This window comes from Amphiprion ocellaris, chromosome 17 (assembly GCF_022539595.1).
Source record: "Amphiprion ocellaris isolate individual 3 ecotype Okinawa chromosome 17, ASM2253959v1, whole genome shotgun sequence".
Lineage (NCBI taxonomy): Eukaryota > Metazoa > Chordata > Actinopteri > Pomacentridae > Amphiprion > Amphiprion ocellaris.
The window spans coordinates 9,301,699-9,320,509 of NC_072782.1; the positions used below are offsets into that span (position 1 = coordinate 9,301,699).

The following is an 18,811-nucleotide window of genomic DNA, read 5'->3' on the forward strand; positions in this document are numbered from 1 at the left end:
GCTTGGACTGTTCAGAACTCATTTTTTGGGTGATAAGAGTAAATAAACATGCCATGTGGCAAACATAAAATAAAAAAACATTATTCAAATATTATTACACTGTTTGGAAACTTTCTATTTCCTGAGTTTAGAAAAATGAGTAAAAAACGAACTTGTAAAGTGCAGCCAGACACAACAATAACAATGCATTAATTCTGAAGGAAATTCTTGTGCAATATTATATACAAAAGAAATTACAGGACATAAGAATAAACAATATGTCCAGAATGTGAGTCAATGATCCAGCAGAGAGCAAATGAAAGCACAGAGCTTAAATAGGTGGAGGTGAGGTGGAGAACAGGTGAATGGAGTGAACTAATTACTGCAGCTGATGTGCATTACAGCAATCAGTAAAGTGCAGGCAGGTGAGTGAAACAGAGTGAGCCAGAGGGACAAGACAAGGACAGAGAGACAACAGGGAGAGAGATGACAAACAGAAATACAAAAGAGACAGATGACAAAGACAGGAAGAAGAAGGGAGAAGGAAGAAAAGAGGAAGGAGAAAGAAGGCAGGAGCTGGAACAGGGATCATAACATTTGGGACTCCATACGTTTCTGAGAGAGGCGATGGGAACGTACGTGCAAAGAAATCAACGATAGAAATAAATAAATTGACAGAATAGAATAACTACATAGCAACACTCCAGGCGCGTGCGTGCGTCTTTTAAAGCCATGGCAACGGACGGTGACGCGCAGTAGAGCGAGTATTGAAGGTTAGCAGAACTTTATTCGGTCTCGTTTTGGACTTGGACTTTGAGGACTTTTTCAAAACGACCTGAACGCTGGAAAGCCAAACTCTTTGGAGATTTGAACGCTGGGAAGCATCTAAAAAAAAAAACAAAAAAAAAACAACAACTTTGCTGAAGAAAAAACTGGAAGAGAAGAAGAAGACGCTAGTTGGAGAAGCACCTGCTGCTCAGACCTGGCGACCGTTAGCAGGTAAGAAAATGACTTTAATGGGACTGTTTCATTAGCTGATCTCATAAATACTGTGAAACCATTGACAAAACAGCGAGTAAGTTCTTGAATTTGGAGTTTAATAAGAAAGGGAATGTTTGATGATCTGTTTGAAAAAAAAAAACTGGGCGATATTGACGTTTTCTTGGTGTAAATTAGTTACTTTTGAGTTTTAGTGTATGAAAAAAGCAAACAGGTGTGTGGTACGTTGAGGGGAAATAATTTTGGTTTTAGGTCATCATTTTTGTTGAAATTGGCCTTACAAGTTTTTGAAACAAGATGAACCATTTTTCATTAAACATGTCAAATTTTCATTTTGTAACCATGGAGAAAGTTCTAGAATCAAAATGGCGGCAGGGCCATCTTTGTATTAATGGAGATATAAAATTAATGTTATTTGTTAATGAAGATGGCAGCATTGACATTATTCATGATAGATAGATAGATAGATACTTTATTAATATAAATGTGAAAAATAAAGATTTTTGGTAACCATCAAGAAAGTTTTAGGAACAAGATGACAGCAGGGCCATTTAAAAAAAACTCACAATATAGATTTTTGCTGATTTTTGTTGGCTAGTTTTTCTACCTTTTGGTTTCCTTTTTGTTCCAGGGCTTTTTTTTTTTCTTTTTTTTTTTTAAATAAAATGCTGAAAAAATATTGGGTTTTTTTGGTAACTATGGAGGAAGTTTTAAACACAAGATGGCCACATAGCTGTTATGATCCTGCTCTAGCCCCAGCCCTTCTTTCTCTTTCTTCCTCTTTTCTTCCTTTTCCCCTCTTCCTGTCTTTGTCATCTGTCTCTTGTATTTTTCTCACTCATCCTGTCATCTCTCTCCTTGTCTTGTCCCTCTGGCTCCCTCTGTTTGTCTGTTGGTCTCTGCATCTGTCTGTCTCCCTTGTCTCACTCACCTGCCTGCATCTTGCTGATTGCAGTAATGCACATCAGCTGCACTAATTAGTTCACTCTTTTTACCTGTTCTCTACTTCACCTCCTGCTATTTAAGCCCTGTGCTTTCATTCACTCCCCACTGGATTATCAACCCACACACCTTCAAAAATTCACATCCTGTCACGGACTCAGTACACTCTTTTGGATTTGCTTCCCCACTTTTTGGACTCTGTTTTCCCCCTCCTGGCTTTTCTCACACATGGACTCAGTTCTCCTCCCGGATTCTCGTCAGCCCTGCTTCAGTCTCCAGCCAGTTGTTCCTACCTCATCTCCATTTGCCCCTGGACTTCCTCAGCCTGTTTTGCTCTCTGTATTCAGTTCCCCCATCTTGTGAGTACCCCTCCTTAGTTTAGTTTTGTTAATTCAGTTTAGTGGTCTTCCGTTTTTGAATTCATAGCGTTTGTTAGTAGTAGTTTGGTTAGTTTTGTTTCCTCCCAGTTCAGTTCTCCATTTATGTATTGTTTTAGTTTTCTGGTTTAATAAAAGTCTTTCCTTAATTCACCTGTCTGCCAGTCTCTCTGTGTCTGCGCCTGGGTTCTCCAGCTCCCCCCGGAACAATAGCCATTTAAAAAATAAAGTAAAATATAAAATTTTGCTAACCATGGAGAAAGTTTTTGGAATCAAGATGGTGGCTGGGATATTTTTTTTTTGCAAAATATTACAAATATTGATACTTGTTAATGAAGAAAGTTTTAGAAATAAGATGGCAGCTTTGACATTATTCATAAAATGCAAAAAATAAAGATTTTTGGTAATCATAAAGGAAGTTTTAGGAACAAGATGGCAGCAGGGCAATTAAAAAAAAATACTCACAATAAAGATTTTTGGTAACCATAAAGAACATTTTAGAAAAGAATATGATAACAACAGGGCCATTTTTCATAAAATGTAAAAAATGTTGATTTTTGCTAACCACAGAGAAAGCTTTAGAAGGAAGATGAGAGCAGGGCTTTTTTTTTTTTTTTATAAAATGCTAAAAATATTGTTTTTTTGGTAACTATGGAGAAAGTTTTTTTTTTTTTTTTAAACAAGATGGCGGCAGGGTCATTTTTCATAAAATGCTAAAAACGTAGATATTTGATAATCATGGATAATATAAAAAAACATTTTTACATAATGCTCAAAATAAATATATGTATTGTAACCATGGAAACAGTAGTACTGTTAGAAGTGTTTAGAGTAAATGTCCTGATGTCAGAGTGCACAGGTATAAGTACAGCTGCTGAGTTTAACTGGTTGAAAATGCTGTCCTATCTTGCATGAGCTTTGATTTCCAGTGTCTCACATGGACAATAATAAGAGACTGTAGTGTGACAGAAGATCACATTTGTGTGCTTATTTTGGAGGAGGGCTGTTGTTGTTTGAGCAACATTTAGTCAAAGTCCCCAAGATTCATATAATTACACATGTGGTTTTGTGAGCTGCTTGCTGATTTTAAGTGTTTTCTAGCATTTGAGAGTGAAAATGTGCAGATAAATACTATTAATTTACTTATTTTCCTGAAGAATTGTTTTTATTATTGTCCATAAACTTGGAGGAGGTGTTTTATTTGAGGTGTTTGGTCATGTTAACAGAAGCACACTGTCCATGTTTCACATCACACCAGCAAAACTATCAGTAGACTGTCTACCACAACACTGTGTTTGACTGTAGATACTTGTATCCTCTTTGATTCTGAACACAGTTTTGATGGTTTGTAATCATACAAACGTAGTTATTTAATGATTAGAAAGTCCTCACAATAAACCATTTGTTGTGTGTTCATGCAGCAGAAGTTTAAATATTGGCTTTTATGTTTTTTTAGAGTCGTCAGTGCCACATCTGGACACTGGTCCTGGTTCACAACCTGAGGCGGCCGGACACTTCGAGGGAAATGCTGCTGAGGTTCCCAGTTTGCAGCTTACTGGGAGACAGCTCGCAGGCTTTCCAAGCTCAGAGATCTCTACCTCGCAGACTGCAAGCTCACTGATGACAGGTTCACTGATTGCATGCTTGTAGCTTAATGGCTGTCATAGTGCTGGCTTACAGAGCGCTGGACTGTAGGGCCTCCTACTCCTCCGGCTCTTCCTCCTTTTTGAAAGACTGTAGCTGAATTGACTTTATGATTTGCTTGATTGGATCATATCAGGTTTTATTTAAATGGATCTGTCATTTTGATCTGATCTGACTTGATTTGACTTGTTTTGTTGACTATATTTGAATTGACCTAATTTGATTTGATCCATTTTTACTTGATCCATTTAACTTAACTTCGTAATTTTATCTGATTCAAATTGTTTTCACTTTGTTGTAAGTTATTTAATCCAGTTGGACTTAATTTCAATTAATTTGATAGTATGGATCTAATCAAATGTGACGTGACTTGTTTGACGTGAACGCTGTCCTCGTCGGTGTGGCTCTGGTCAGGGAGCCTGTCAGAGGTTTGGGTGGATCTGGAGGGATAGCATGATAGTTACTCCCTCACAGTGAAGCTCATCTCTGTCAGAAGTTAAAAAGAATGCAGACAGCATGTGGTGGTAGTTCATGTCTCTATGCGACCACCAGACAGTGGAGTCAACAGTGACACAGACCAGAGTTCAGGGAGTTAAAACTGAGAGGAAAATGTAGATAATAAATGAGACAAAGATTCTGACAAAAAGGTGAGTTTCATAGATGCTGATTCTATATTTCTCATGCTGCTGGTCTGCTGATTGATGTTTTAAGATGCTGTGAGCTGCCAAATTTGCCCCCTAAGAAATAATATTGTGCCCTTAAGAAAAATCTAGACTAGTTTCTGCCGCGTTGTTGTTTTTCTTTCAGCGCTGATGTTGGATGAATTCAGGACCCAAAAGGAGCAAAAGAGATGAGACACAGCAAGGATGCATTGGTAATTTAAATGTCCTTTAGTAAGAAATACCCAACAGATACTGCATGCTTACACAAGTACTTAGTATGCTGTATATAGCTGTCTGTGAAAATGTGTTTCTTAATGTGAGAATCAAAAATCTGTCTGTGTTTTTTATTCACAGCCATCCCCTAAACCCCAAGCAATTTGAATAAGAAACATAGACTAGAAAAAAAAAATCTAAAAAAAGAGTTGAGTGACAGCCCAGGATGAGAGAAGAAATGATGGAAACAGATCCAAGACCAGCACATGACATGTCTGACAGCTCAACTAATGCAAGGTAACTCCATGAAGTAAACTGGCTCATTTGAAACTTTATGTCAATATAAGCATATACGGCTCAAAGTAATTACTTACGTCTGAGCTAATGTATGTTTTCTTTCTGTTTTTGTTTTCTTTTTAGAGCTCTATCCAAAAAGAAGGATCAGATCAGGACAAGGAACCACATGAGAGGCAGCAGCAGGATGTGAATCCACATTATGAGAAATGAAGAAAAACGTATTATAGTGGTGTGAAAGGTGAGACAAGGAAGAAATGTAATTCTGTTGTGTGTTATTATTTTGTCTGTCTAGTCTCCCATAACAGTTATTGTCCATTTATTAGCTGTTACTCCTTTATCCCATACAGCATTAGAAGGATTGGAGGTCACCACTGTGAGGTGACGGCACTAACCAGAGCATCTAAGATTTTCTTTTTACTTATAAAATCTAAGAAAACAAAGAAACAGTGAGAGGAACTCCAGTATGACCTAAGATTGAAGAATCACCCCCGAGATGAGACGACGAACCGCTCTGAGATGAGATGATGAACAGCCCCAAACAGAACAAGAATAGGTAGGAATCCAAACTAAAATGTTTCTTCTGCTGCTGATGAAGTTGTTCAGAAGACATTCTGTCATGTCACAGTAGTGACAGCTTCGAAAGATTCATATCACAGCACAGGTGTCATTTCAGGCAAAATCTGTGAAATCAATCAAACTTTATTTATATAGCACTTTTCATACAGTGAAAATGCAACACAAAGTGCTTTGCAACATTTAAAAACATTAAAAACAAGGAAACCCATCCCTCCCTCCATATATACATATATGCACACAACTACAGACACACACACACACACTCTCACGCACATACACACACACTCTCACCTCACTCTCACTTTATGTTTAAGCTGTTCTTTTTTTAAAGCAAATAACCGTAAGCAGGCTTACAATAAAACTGTTTACAATAACAACAACTTTAAACTATTGAATTTACAGTTGCCAGAAAGCATTTGTTAAACATTGTCATTATTTTTAGGTGAAGTTCTGGCAGCCGGAGCTGTTGGTATTTTACAATAAAGACCTCATTTGTGGAGGCTGTAAAATGTAAATCTTTAACTTTATTTGTAATTATAGAGCCTTTATTTTTTGAAGTGTAGGTAACACCTGTGTGACAATTATTGTAATTATAAATATGTGAAGTACACAAAAGACATTATTGAGTTTTCTTTATTTTCTGGTTATGGCTGTACTGTTTCCATACAGGTGCATTACTGTATGTTGCAGTGTTCTTGTTATCATTATTTGTGCATTAATGCTACATATTGTAATATAAATGCTCTACTGTATAACACATAAGCACATAGGAGGACTGATCCAAACCATCAAGGCTCTATGATGGATTCTTGTACTTTGTTTTACAAAACCTCCAATTTGTGCAATTAACACCGGAATTCAGAGAGATTGTGCATTCAATCCTTAAATCTACAATTAGAAATGAGTGACTGCATCTGAGAAATGTTATCTAGAAGCACCCAACACTGTTCTGTCATGTGTTTAGCTGCATCTTCAGTCTCTGCACATCTGTCTGCTGATCATGTTTAGTTAATACAGTGCAGCAGCGCCCTCTGGAGATCAGCAGCTGTAGTACAGAAACATCTGGCCTCAGTAAGCATGCCAGGCTGGAAGAAACTTAAGTCAAGGCCTGGTTTGGAAATGGGACAAATTGTAAATATAAAGGAAGTTTTCAATAAGAATTTGATGAGAATGATGTAGACTTTGAGCAATTCTGATTTACAGCATCAGATTATGTAATGCTAGTTTTTCAAAATGAAGTTACAAACCATCAACTTTTAAGATCTGCTCTCATTAATCCTATATGACCGTGTTGCTGTGTTTTTCCTTTTTTTATTTTAGGTTTTTTTTAAATTATTATTTCCAAAATATTTGTAACTAAACACAGTAGAAAAATGTGGATTCCGATTTAAGGTATCTTTATAGCTAATATTTCCCAAAGAATCTTACAATTTATATTTATTAAACACACTACACACAGTCGGGCATCAATATTAATTGTGCATGTGCATTCAAGAACCTATAAATAAATTTTAAACAAATAAGTGAGTTTCCTTCAAGACTTTTTTTTTTTTTTTTTTTTTTTTTAAAGATTTTAGCTTGAAAGTAAGTTGATTGTTGTATTTTGTGTCTCAGTGACAGGAGACCGAGAGGTTCAGAGTTCATAAAGAGACGGTAGAAGTTTGGTTTGTAGTTGTTTCCCTCTTTTTACAGCCTCGACTCTTGCATCCAGCTCTGTCTTTCACAACAAACAGGAAGCTGTTGCTCACTTCTTGATGTTAACACGTCTTTGTCTCGCGTTTACTTCTCTTACCTGCCTCAAAACAGCTTCTTATGTCGGCGTAACAATGGCAGCACTGTCGCTGTGCTGTTCTCATTTCAAAGTGGAAGCCCACCTTGTCTGAGCCAGGAGGCGTAACGCTCTTCTGTCAATCACTGATATCCAGTTACTGTTAGTTATAGACGTGGAGCTGAGCTGAGGTCAGTGGGAGGAGGGAGAGGTGTGTTGTTTCTTGTGTCGGTTGGAATTACCCGGGATCTCATCTGTTTCTGCCCAAATTTACCCGACAAAGTCTTTCATTCAACACAGAGAACACAAACCCACCCTTAGCATGCTTGATTGCACTTACAGGATACTTTTAATATTGATGTCAACTGGTAAAACCTTAGCATATTAGTTTAAAAGGCACAAACATAGTAGAAAGAATTAAAATTCATAATTAAAACAATATAGAACACTGGCGAATAGAATGAATTTAATCAACCCATTGAAACATCTCTGATTTCCACAACATTATCACACTGTAAACACTAGTTTACCATGTGATTATTTTAGTATATTTTATGCTCGGTGTAGTTTTAGAGACTCACACTTGTCAGACCTTTGGACTGCATAGTTCCAGTTTTGGTTAACAGGCTTGGCTGTTTTTAATTGCAGCCCATCTTTCACAATGTGCATTTAATTGGGCTTCCTGGGGGTTATTCCTTCTGGAATCTCTGGCTTTTCCAGACACTGGGTGTTACCCACTATTGCCAAACAGAGGTATCACTGAGGTGTGGCTGCACCGCTGATCCCAGAACATACTTACATAATGAAACAGAGTACCTATCACACCTAGAATCCCTGGAAAAGTTCATTATGCTTTTCTCGCAATGGTATTTAATACACATATGAAATCTTACAGAATAAAATACAACAAAATGAAATGTATTGCCTTTGAACAAAAGCATGTTTAATGGCTGTGAAGATCAGTTTGATTGTTTTAATGTTGTTTTGAACACAGTACATAAAATAATCTGTAGACTTTAAACCAGAAAGAATTGTCACAAATTCCCTGTGTGGCATTTAAACCATATTGTCTCAACCACATGAATAACGGGTACATTTGTATCTGGGGAGTCATTTTAAAGAAATAGATGAAAAATCTTTTTTTTTTTTTTCTGAAGTGATGGCCAGTTTCAAAGTGCTACAAGTGCCTGTACTTTATTCAAAGACCTATACTGCTCTAAAAAAATGCTGATACTTTAAACAAAACTGATCAAACCAGATCTTTACCCTGGAACAGAGTGAAAAATGCTCCTTCGATGGTATACGTAATGAATGTGTTTCAAGTGCCAAAATTAGGGAGAGAAAGAGGGAAAAGAGAGAAACTGAAAATATGAAATGCATGGCGTTAGTGTCATAACGTCTGTAATGGTACAGTGGGGAAAATAAGTATATGATACACTGCCGATTTTGCAAGTTTTCCCATTTACAAAGAATGGAGAGGTGTGTAATTTTTTTTATCATAGGTACACTTCAACTGTGAGAGACAGAATCTGAACAAAAAAATCCAGAAAATCACATAGTATGATTTTTAAATAATTAATTTGCATTTTTGTTGCATGAAATAAGGATTTGATCACCTCCCAACCAGCAACGATGCTTCTCTCACAGACCTGTTAGTTTGTCTTTAAGAAGCCCTCCTATTCTCCACTCGTTACCTGTATTAACTGCACCTGTTTGAACTCGTTACCTGTATAAGAGACACCTGTCCACACACTCAATCAATCAAACTAAAACCTCCCCACCATTAGCAAGACCAAAGAGCTGTCTGAGGACACCAGGGACAAAATGGTAGACCTGCACAAGGCTGGGATGGACTACAGGATAATAGCAGCTTGATGAGAAGACAACAGCTATTGGCACAAGTTCCCCCTGCTCAAGCCAGCACATGTCCAGGTGTGTCCGAAGTTTGCTAATGACCATCTGGATGATCCAGAGGAGCCATGGGAGAAGGTCAGATGACACCAAAATAGAACTTTCTGGTAGAAACTCCACTCGCTGTGTTTGGAGGAAGAAGAAGGATGAGTACAATCCCAAGAACACCATCCAAACTGTGAAGCATGGGGGTGGAAACCTCATGCTTTGGGGGTGCTTTTCTGCAAAGGGAGCGACAGCCTTGAAACGAAACCTGAAAGATGTGGAAAAGATGTGGAGAAGCTCTATATGGAGGAGTGGCCCAAAATCCCTGCTGCAGTGAGTGCAAACCTGGTCAAGAACTACAGGAAACGTCTGACCTCTGCAACTGCAAACAAAGGTTTCTGTACCAAATATTATGTCCAAATTTTCTGTAGTATCAAACACTTATTTCATGTAATAAAATGCAAATTAATTATTTAAAAATAATACAATGTAAATTTCTGGATTTTTTTTTTTTGTTTGTTTAGATTCTGCCTCTCTCAGTTGAAATGTACCTACGATAAAAGTTAGACCTCTCCATTCTTAAGTAGGAAAATTTGCAAAACTATTTTACTGTGTTTGGTACACTGTAACAAGAAATAGAAACATGGAATAGAAATAAATGTTGTCAGTACAATAGAAATAAAAACAAATACCTCAAACAAACAAAACAAAAAAACATGGAAATACTTTAACTGTAAAAACAGTGAAAATAACAGCAAATGTCTGCTAAATAATGATATATTTTTAACTGATTTAAATATAACAAAACTGTGTAACTGTATGCTCCCACAATGTAAAAAAATAAAAATACACTTTTTTGATGTGAACTTTATATACAGCAGTGAATGATTTTGTTTTTTTCAATGTGTAAATTAACACCTTTACTGTTACAAAATTATTAACCATTTTTCTCAATCCTTGTTTATACAGATAAAGTGTGAAATAAATTTATCGACACAAAAAGTAATAAATGGCAAATATCTGCAAAATGATATTTTTGCTGATTTTAAATACAGTTAAAATGTGTAGTTTTGCCTGTCATTAGGGTCAACGAGTAAATGATTATCTTTTTCTGTGATTTTACTAGTTTCCTAGCAACAAAACAGTGGGAAAAAATCTGTAGAAAAACAGTAAACTGATCAAAAAAATTAGTTTATTTTTTTACTGTGTACCTACTAGATACCGATAGATTCTTTAAAGTAAGAAATCAAATGTAGGTTATATTTTTATGTCATAGTTAAAGGGCTGTTTTCAGCTGATGAAAACCTCAAACACCAGATAGACAGCAGGGTAGAACAGTTTCCTCTCAGCTCTGACCTCTGATGTCAGCGCTACTTCCGCGTTCACCTGTTCCACCTGTTGCGCCTGCGCTGTAGCTGCGCCTCCAGCTCCGCCGGTGCACCTGCTGCCATGACGGAGGAGCTCCAGACCTGCGACTTAACCTGCTCGTCCACATCCAGTGACCCGGAGGAAACTTTGAATGCGGTCAAAAGCCGAATCATGGAGTGTGAGCAGCCCATTTTCTCCGTGCTGGACGGCGGCATGAAGCCCCACAGGGCGGGGGGACACTCGGCGGTGCCAAACACCTGCGGAGGCGGAGGAGCGACTTTACCGACCGCGACCACCTCCGACAACGAGTCCGGGATCTTCTCCGTGGAGAGCGAGCTGTGCGTGGAGCACGAGGCCGAGCTGGACTGGTTCTGTGGCACCGAGCAGAAGCTCATCTGTTCCCACTGCGCCATCGTGGGCTCCTGCCACGGGCACACCGTGACCCCTGTGGCCACCAGAGTTACCGCAGTCCGGGTGAGTGTGTCCACAGCGCGCTGTGTTCGTGCGCAACAGCTGTTTACATGTTTTCAAGTGTTTTATCTGAACTGTGACATAATATTGTTCATTTACAACTTGAAAAAAACAGCTCAGGAAGGTTAGTTTCACTTCATCTTGCCTTCCAACTTATTTATTTGCATTACATTTTACTAAGAAATACAAATTTCACTTAAAATACATAATCCCACTTCTCATTTAAGTTTATTTCTTGAAAGGTTTTGCTTTCCAAGCATGAGAAAGTACTGTATTGTCACTGTATTATGATGTCAGTTTTATGAAACTTTGTGATAACATGTGGAAAGTGTGTTCTCATATATGTCAGGTTAATATTTGTGTAATTCTTTCTTGGGTGTGCTGCGAGTTCTGTGGTGATTCCTCTGTGGTATTTGAAAAGACAGGATTGACTTGTTGCCTCTCCGATTAATGCTGATGACCGTGTGTTTGCTTTTCTCCGACAGAACCGGCTGGTGGATGTGTGTGAGAAAATGCAGCTGCAGGCACTGAGGATTGAAAGGTTTATCGAGCAGACGCTGACAGCCAAAGAGCAGAATCTTCAGGTGAGGCTTGTTGTATCACTGATCCACACCCACTCAGGATCACACGAATGAGCGCTCAGGCACCGAGCCAAACCAGCCATGGATGCATGCTGCTGAAGTAGAGCCTGTTTCACAAGTGCCTGGATGTTTTGCAGTCACTTTAATGAGGAAATCACATGCGTTTAATGTGTTTGAGGATACTAACTACAGACAGACTAAGGATTACCTCCTTAAAAAATAACCTGCCGTCTGTTAATAAGGATTAAGAAGGTTATTGTTTAGTTTGTTAGATAGTCAAAGACGCCCGTTGCGATTTCTCCAAACCCATGTGGCATCTTTATACTATTTTGCAAACCCAAAGATATTTAATTTACGGTGATGTAAAGTCAAGAAACTGAACCAACACACTCAAAGTTGACACATTTCATTAGACAGAACCAGTGAATCGTTGGCATTTTTGCTAATTTTTTTTTAACTAAATTATCTTTCCTACCATTCAGAAGAAGAAAATCATTATCCCTATGTGATAAAAGACACAAAACATTGATATATTTATTTTAAAAAAAATATTTTTTACATTCATTTTACCTTATGTGACTTTCTTGTAATTAATGAATATATCAGTATGTTGGGCATGCAGGAGTGTAACTTTTCAGTTGTAGCTGATGTAATTGTGTCGTAATATATTCAGAATTGTAATAACTTATAATTATGACAAGTGATTTGTGATCTAAACAAATTTCATGAAATGTTAACTTTACGCACACTGCATGATTCGAAATATAAGTGCTTTTTAGGGATGTCCGATACTGGCTTTTTTGCCAATAACCGATAGGCCGATATTGTCCAACTCTCAATTTCCGATTCCGATATCAACCGATTCCAATATATGTGGGTTATTTAACTAATTTAAGGTAACATCACATATCTCCTGTCATGGAATTAACACATCATGCCTAGTTTTACTGTGATGCCCCACTGGATGCATTCTCAAATGCAACAAGGCTTTCAAATGTGAACATTGTCTGTGCAGAATAAGAAAACTACTTCAACTTAATTTATGAAAAAAATGCCATATTTATGACTTTTTTTTATTGTCTCAGACAACAGTTCACACTCTCCCTCTCTCCCTCCCTCTAGGAGTCTGGTAAATGCCTGTGAAACCCAGGCATTATTTAGTTTTCATGATAGGCAAAAAAAACGATGATATTGTCCGATATTACATTTTTATACCAATATCGGGCCGATAATATCAGTGGGCTGATATTGTCGGACATCCCTAGTGCTTTTCATTGTTCAGCCTGGAATAAAACATTTAAAGACAAATAAAGAAACTAAGATCATGCAGTTAGAAATAATAAAGAAGAAAATAAGAGAAAATGACCAACATAAAGAGTTAAAGTAAAAACAATAATAAAAATGAATCATAAGATACCTTACCTTACAATGCTTGACTAAGACGCTAAAAAACTATGTATAAAGTAGCTTGTGTTTGCTGATTCAGTCATTTTGTCCCCACCACACATGCTAAGGTTGCAGAAAAGCTCCTTCAGTGCACCCATATTTATTAACCTCCCCTCACTTAGTGGACGTCTACATGCTTGTGTAGTTTTCTAGGTAACAATTTACCACAATTTAAGCTGACAACAAAAGTAGCCGAGACAGAAAAATAAATGCTAACTAACTTGAGCAAGAGTACAATCACTGAATGGATAGATGATTGAGTCACAACAGAATAAAAAGCATTTATGACACGGTAGAAACTGTTATTGCATAAGAGTCTGGTCAATGAATCCACGGGGACACGTGGGAAGCCAGAAGTGTTGTTAACAACCTCTCAGCGTCGAGTGTTTGCTTGGAGCTTACAAGCAACAGCAGTTTCTGTAGTGACCCTCTTATATGCAACCCACTTTGTCCAAAATATGGGGCTTGAGAAAACCTGAAACAGAAACAGGCAGTCTTAGTTGAAGATGTTGTTTTGTTTCCTATAGGGTAGAAAGTAATCACAGTTTATCATGTATATTTATAAGCTGATTTGTTTTATGGAAATGAAGAACAGGAGCTGAATAAATATAAAACCTACGTCAGAAAAAGTCAACAGTCTTCCTCTGACTTCCCTATAATCCATCATCTTATTTTGTTTCTTTTTATTAGTGCTAAAAGGGCCGATCTTTTTACAGCACAAACACATTTTGATTTGTCATAGTAGGAAAAATAATGTTATTACTAACATTACTAATAACTTCCTTCCATTTCAGTGTCCCAATAAGTCACACCAGTGTGACAGTGAGTTAGTGTTCATAATATAAGTAAAGAAGCAAAATAGAATTCAAACATTATTCTTTTTTTATTTATTATTGGCCATTTCTAGCTTTAAACAATAAAAGCACTTACAGAGCGCAGTACTCCGCCAAGGCTGTTCATTCCCTCTTATGACATTGTCAGAAATGCAGCTTTTTTATTATCTTTTTTTAAAATGCAGCATTTGTTTATTAATTGTTGATGATCAGAAATCACGGCAACACAGAATGTGGACATTTATTATACAGTCATGGAAAAAATTATTAGACCACCCTTGTTTTCTTCAATTTCTTGTTCATTTTTATGTCTGGTACCACTAAAGGTCTATTACCTGAAGAATACAATGAACACGACAATAGATGCAGCCGATTCCATAATACTTTATGTCCTATTTGACATGCTAAAGCTTAGTTGTATTCCCAGGGTTTATAAGAGGCCATTTCATGTCATAAGCAGCACTGCACATGCAAAGGCCTAGAGTGGTTTCCTGCTGACATTCAAGCTGTAGCACAACTCAGAAGTGGTGCTACCAAAAACATGCTGAGGTTAATTGAAGATTCTAAATTGCCCGTAGTTGTGAATGTGAGTGTGCTTGTTTGTCTGTATTTGTAGCCCTGTGATAGACTGGTGGCCTGTCCAGGGTGTATACAATTTGATTTCAGATCGCAGCAGTACTCCTCCGGCATCATTAGTCATCCAGCTGTTTGCTCTTCTGTCCTCTGCCAGGCGGCGGCTAACCGGGCCAGGGAGCAGGTTCTGGCTCAGGTCAGCGCTGCCCGTGAAGCCCTGGAGGAGGAGGAGCAGCGTCTCCTGGAGGAGGTGCAGCGGGAGGAGGAGCGGGTGGAGCAGTGCCTCCTCACCCAGAGAGCCCACTGGAACCAGGCCCTGTCGAGTCTGTCGCAAACACGCTCCCGCTTGGTGCACACACTGACGCACACTCCAGACGCACAGCTGGTGGTGAGAGACGGTTTATAGAAGAGAAGGGATGACTGGGTGGGAAGGTTGTAGATTTACAGGAACCTGATAAGAGCCATAAAGGACTGAAGGTAATCACTTTACTTCCTGTCTTGTTTTTCAGATCAGCGTCCAGGAGATCGCCGATAGGTAATTTATTTGTTGCATGACAGGTTTGTGTGTTTTTTTGCTGCTCAGGACTGAATGGAGTATTACATCTCCTCTGTCTGTGTGGTTTTGTCAGGGTGGAGGAAGCGGAGGGGGTCGGGGAGCCTTGTGATACAAACATACTCAACCTGAACCCAAACTGCAGCGACAGCACGCTGCTGCGAGGTCTGTGGGCTGCTGCGCTACTGCTGGGGCCCAACGGTTAGTCGGCTTTTATTCAGCTGCAAGTGATATGGGTGAATATGACAGATCTAGCAGGAGGGATATTATGTAGATACAGTCATGGTGATGAATAACATACACAAAAACCTTGAAAACCCAAAAACCAGAAGTCCATCAGTGTCTTAAAACCAAAGGTGAATTCTTCTGTTCAACCACCAAAATTTAGTGTTTGTAGTAGCAGTATCAAAGCAGATGCGGTGCTCACAACAGGAATCATTTGATAAAATTTCTAAGAATTACAGAAATTGTAAAGGGAAACATGAAACTGTCATTTCAATATGTTCCTCAAGTGTTGGAAGCAGCATTCAGATCCTTTGCTTTGATGAAAATCCTAGTTTTATTTATCCTGTTAAAATGTCCATGTGGGCCAATATGTAATTGTGGGACTTTTTTTTTTAAGATAGTTGATATTCTTGCTGTTTTCAGGCCTAAAATCAACATGGCCGCCTATAACCAAACACCACATGGCATTTTAGAGGAAGATTCTTCTAAATATTATAAATACAATTTAGTAAAACTGAAAGTTATTTCTAAAGATATTAACGTAACGTACTATTTTTTTATGTGGTGGAAGACACGTCATGTGCACTCAACTTCATTCATGAGCATTTTGACGTAAAACTGCAGTTACAGTCTTAAACTCACAGATTCAGACTTCTGGGGTTTCTGGTGTAAAAATCTAAAGAATCAATCTTGTCAACTTGCAGGGTAGGACTCCCTGTATTCTTCTTCTTCTCTGAAAATTGTTTTCTGGCTCCAACATGTATGGCTGAATTACTCTGATATGACAATCTGCCTTTGTGTAGAGTAGTTTTACGGTGTTCAAGCAGAGCTGCAGGTGAGCAACGTAGTACTAGGTGGACAAAGAGGATGAGGCAATGGTGTCACTTTACATTTAATCAATTTTAGCAATTGTTTTAATCAAAGATACTTCTAAATATGTAACTTTGATAAACAAAGATGAGTTTCTGGAGATTTAATCAATGCCTGGAGAGACTTCAAATAAAAGTAGCAATAATTATTATGTGATAATTTTATTTGAGCAAAGGTACATAAGCATTGCTGGCAAGATGCAGCTAAGTATTTAATCAGTGTATTTTGTTCTTTCAGTTGGTTGAGGTAATCCTAATTTGAGCTCATTTTAACACATATTATATATATATATATATATATATATATATATATATATATATATAATGGACTAAAAAGTACCTGAAACTACATTTCTACTACACTGCTCCTCAATATTTCCCTCTAAATTATACATATGTGCAGCGCCTGAGTGAATATACAGACTTTCTTACTACTTTCTGCAGTATGACAGTAACTCTGGAAAAATGTTGTACATATTATCACACATTTATCTACAAAAGCAACATGAATTTCTGAGGTATTTTTGTCAGTATAAGCAGTGATCGTGTAGGACCTGTTAGTTTGTGTGTTACTGTTTTAACAAAAGAAGAGGTTTGTCACTGAATCTGGATGATGGACATGCATGATGCTGTAATTTCCAGGTCTCAGGAGGCTGTCTGGCTCAGGTCCTCTCTGTTTAGCAGCACATTGCTCGACGCTCCTATTGGGCCCATATTCTTTAGTATTGTCATCCTGATTTTCCATATTGTGCATAAGGTTGCCATTTAAGTATAATCTGTCCTTCATCTGTTGCTCTTAATGAGGTTTCTTCTGTCTTTCCCCATTTTTGAGAAGTTTATGGTCTCAGATTAGTGGATAAATGCTATAGAGATGTTAAAAGGTTTTCAAATTTGTAATAAAATTGACTTGAAGTAGAGCAGCAGGAAGGGAACAGCTCAGTGGCTGACGTTCATTTTTTACATGTTTTTGAGTGTTGAAGAGCAAGCTGGTCACATTACATCAAAGAACTTTCAAAATGTATGATAGTAATCTGTCTTTTTCCTCCTCCTCGCAGCTTATGGATCATCTGTTTTAAAGTTTGATGAGCGCACAGTGAATCCCCTCCTCTCACTGTCTGAAGACTTTTGCACTTTGACCTTCCTCCGCAAAAAACCTCGCCAGCCTCAGCCCTACAACCCGGCACGCTTCGACCACTGGCCCAACGCCCTCGGCTCTCTGTCCATGTCCTCCGGCACCCACAGCTGGGTGGTGGACGTCGGCCAGAGCGCTGCCTTTAAGGTGGGGGTCTGCTACGCCTCGCTGGAGCGCAAAGGCTCCGGGGACGAGGCTCGGCTGGGCCACAACAGTCAGTCCTGGGTGCTGGCTCACTACGATGGCGACTACTCGTTCTGCCACGCAGGGAAGAAGGTGCCGCTGCAGGTGGTGAAGAAGCCGCAGAGGATCGGCCTGCTGCTCAACTGGCCGAGTCAGACGCTGATGTTCTACGAGCCAGACTCCTGCGCCGTGCTCTACTCACTCACGGAGCAGTTCAGTGCACCGCTGCTGCCGGCGTGTGCCGTGACTGATCGCAGTATCACCATCCTGCACTGACAGACCGCAGCCACAAACACTAAACCAGCTTAAACATGTGAAGAAACAAAATAAGGACTTTCTCTAATGTAAATCAGCAGTTAAACTTTAGCTGCTCCATCTGTGCAATAGTGAAAACTCCACATCACTTTCTATTTATCCACTTTTCTTACCGTAGCTGCTGATTCTTTTTACCTGTTTAATAATTTAATAGGTTTAAATTCCTATATCTGTTGATCATTTTATACAGTAGTATTTTGACTGACGAGTGTTTTTTACGAAGATTTTTATATGAATTACCAGTGTAGAATTGGTTTGATCAGTTGAAGCTTTCACAAGACTTTGGAAAACATTACACTGGTTGAGCCAGGGTCCTTTAAATGCCATGTGGCAAAAGAGTCTGAAATCAGTTTGTATTGTTATAATTTTGTATGTTATATGCTGAGTAAAGCAGTTATTACAAATTGACTTTGATTTTCCTGACTCGGCTGTATGCAGTTCATTGTTTCATGAATTCCTGTAAATGTTCTCAGAGATTACAAATTCTGAGTTCAACAACAACAGGGTCAATATATAATTGTGGGACTTTTTGTATCATAGTTGACGGGTACCATAGTTGATATTCTTGCTGTTTTCAGGCCTAAAATCAACACAGCCGCCTATAACCAAACACCACATAGCATTTTTACAGAAAGGTTCTTCTAAATATTATGTACACAGTTGAGTAAAATTGAAACTGAAAGTGAATGAATGAATTTCTCAGTTAAACTGATGAGACATTCGAGGAAGGTCTAACTTGTCAGGAGTTTTGATGGAAACCACTAGAGGGCAGCAATGTCAAGCAATCACTGCCAACGCCATAAACATGAGACATGAAAGTACCTGCCCTCTATGCTGCTTCTCAGTAAATGGAAAGTGAAAAAGTCACTCCAGGACCACAGACAGTTACAGAAATCTACTATCAAACAG

General features: G+C 38.4%; 1 protein-coding gene and 1 long non-coding RNA gene across 3 annotated transcripts; both read left to right on the forward strand.

Moving 5' to 3' along the window:
- Window positions 1–18: 18 nt before the first annotated feature.
- Window positions 19–8,169, forward strand: LOC129350936 (uncharacterized). 2 transcript variants are annotated; one of them, XR_008604532.1, is made up of 6 exons: window positions 19–978; window positions 3,754–3,924; window positions 4,749–4,815; window positions 4,958–5,113; window positions 5,237–5,351; window positions 5,461–8,169. It is a non-coding gene; the product is annotated as an uncharacterized LOC129350936 (long non-coding RNA). The 2 variants fall into 2 exon arrangements; XR_008604531.1 differs by having other exon boundaries at window positions 3,754–4,815.
- Window positions 8,170–10,732: 2,563 nt separating this feature from the next.
- bspry (B-box and SPRY domain containing) lies at window positions 10,733–18,310 on the forward strand. Its single transcript, XM_023293453.3, has 6 exons — window positions 10,733–11,195; window positions 11,678–11,776; window positions 14,783–15,013; window positions 15,135–15,160; window positions 15,255–15,379; window positions 17,328–18,310. The coding sequence occupies exons 1-6, from the start codon at window positions 10,803–10,805 to the stop codon at window positions 17,861–17,863; spliced, it is 1,410 nt and encodes a 469-aa protein (XP_023149221.2). The 5' UTR covers window positions 10,733–10,802; the 3' UTR covers window positions 17,864–18,310.
- The last annotated feature ends 501 nt before the right edge of the window (window positions 18,311–18,811 follow it).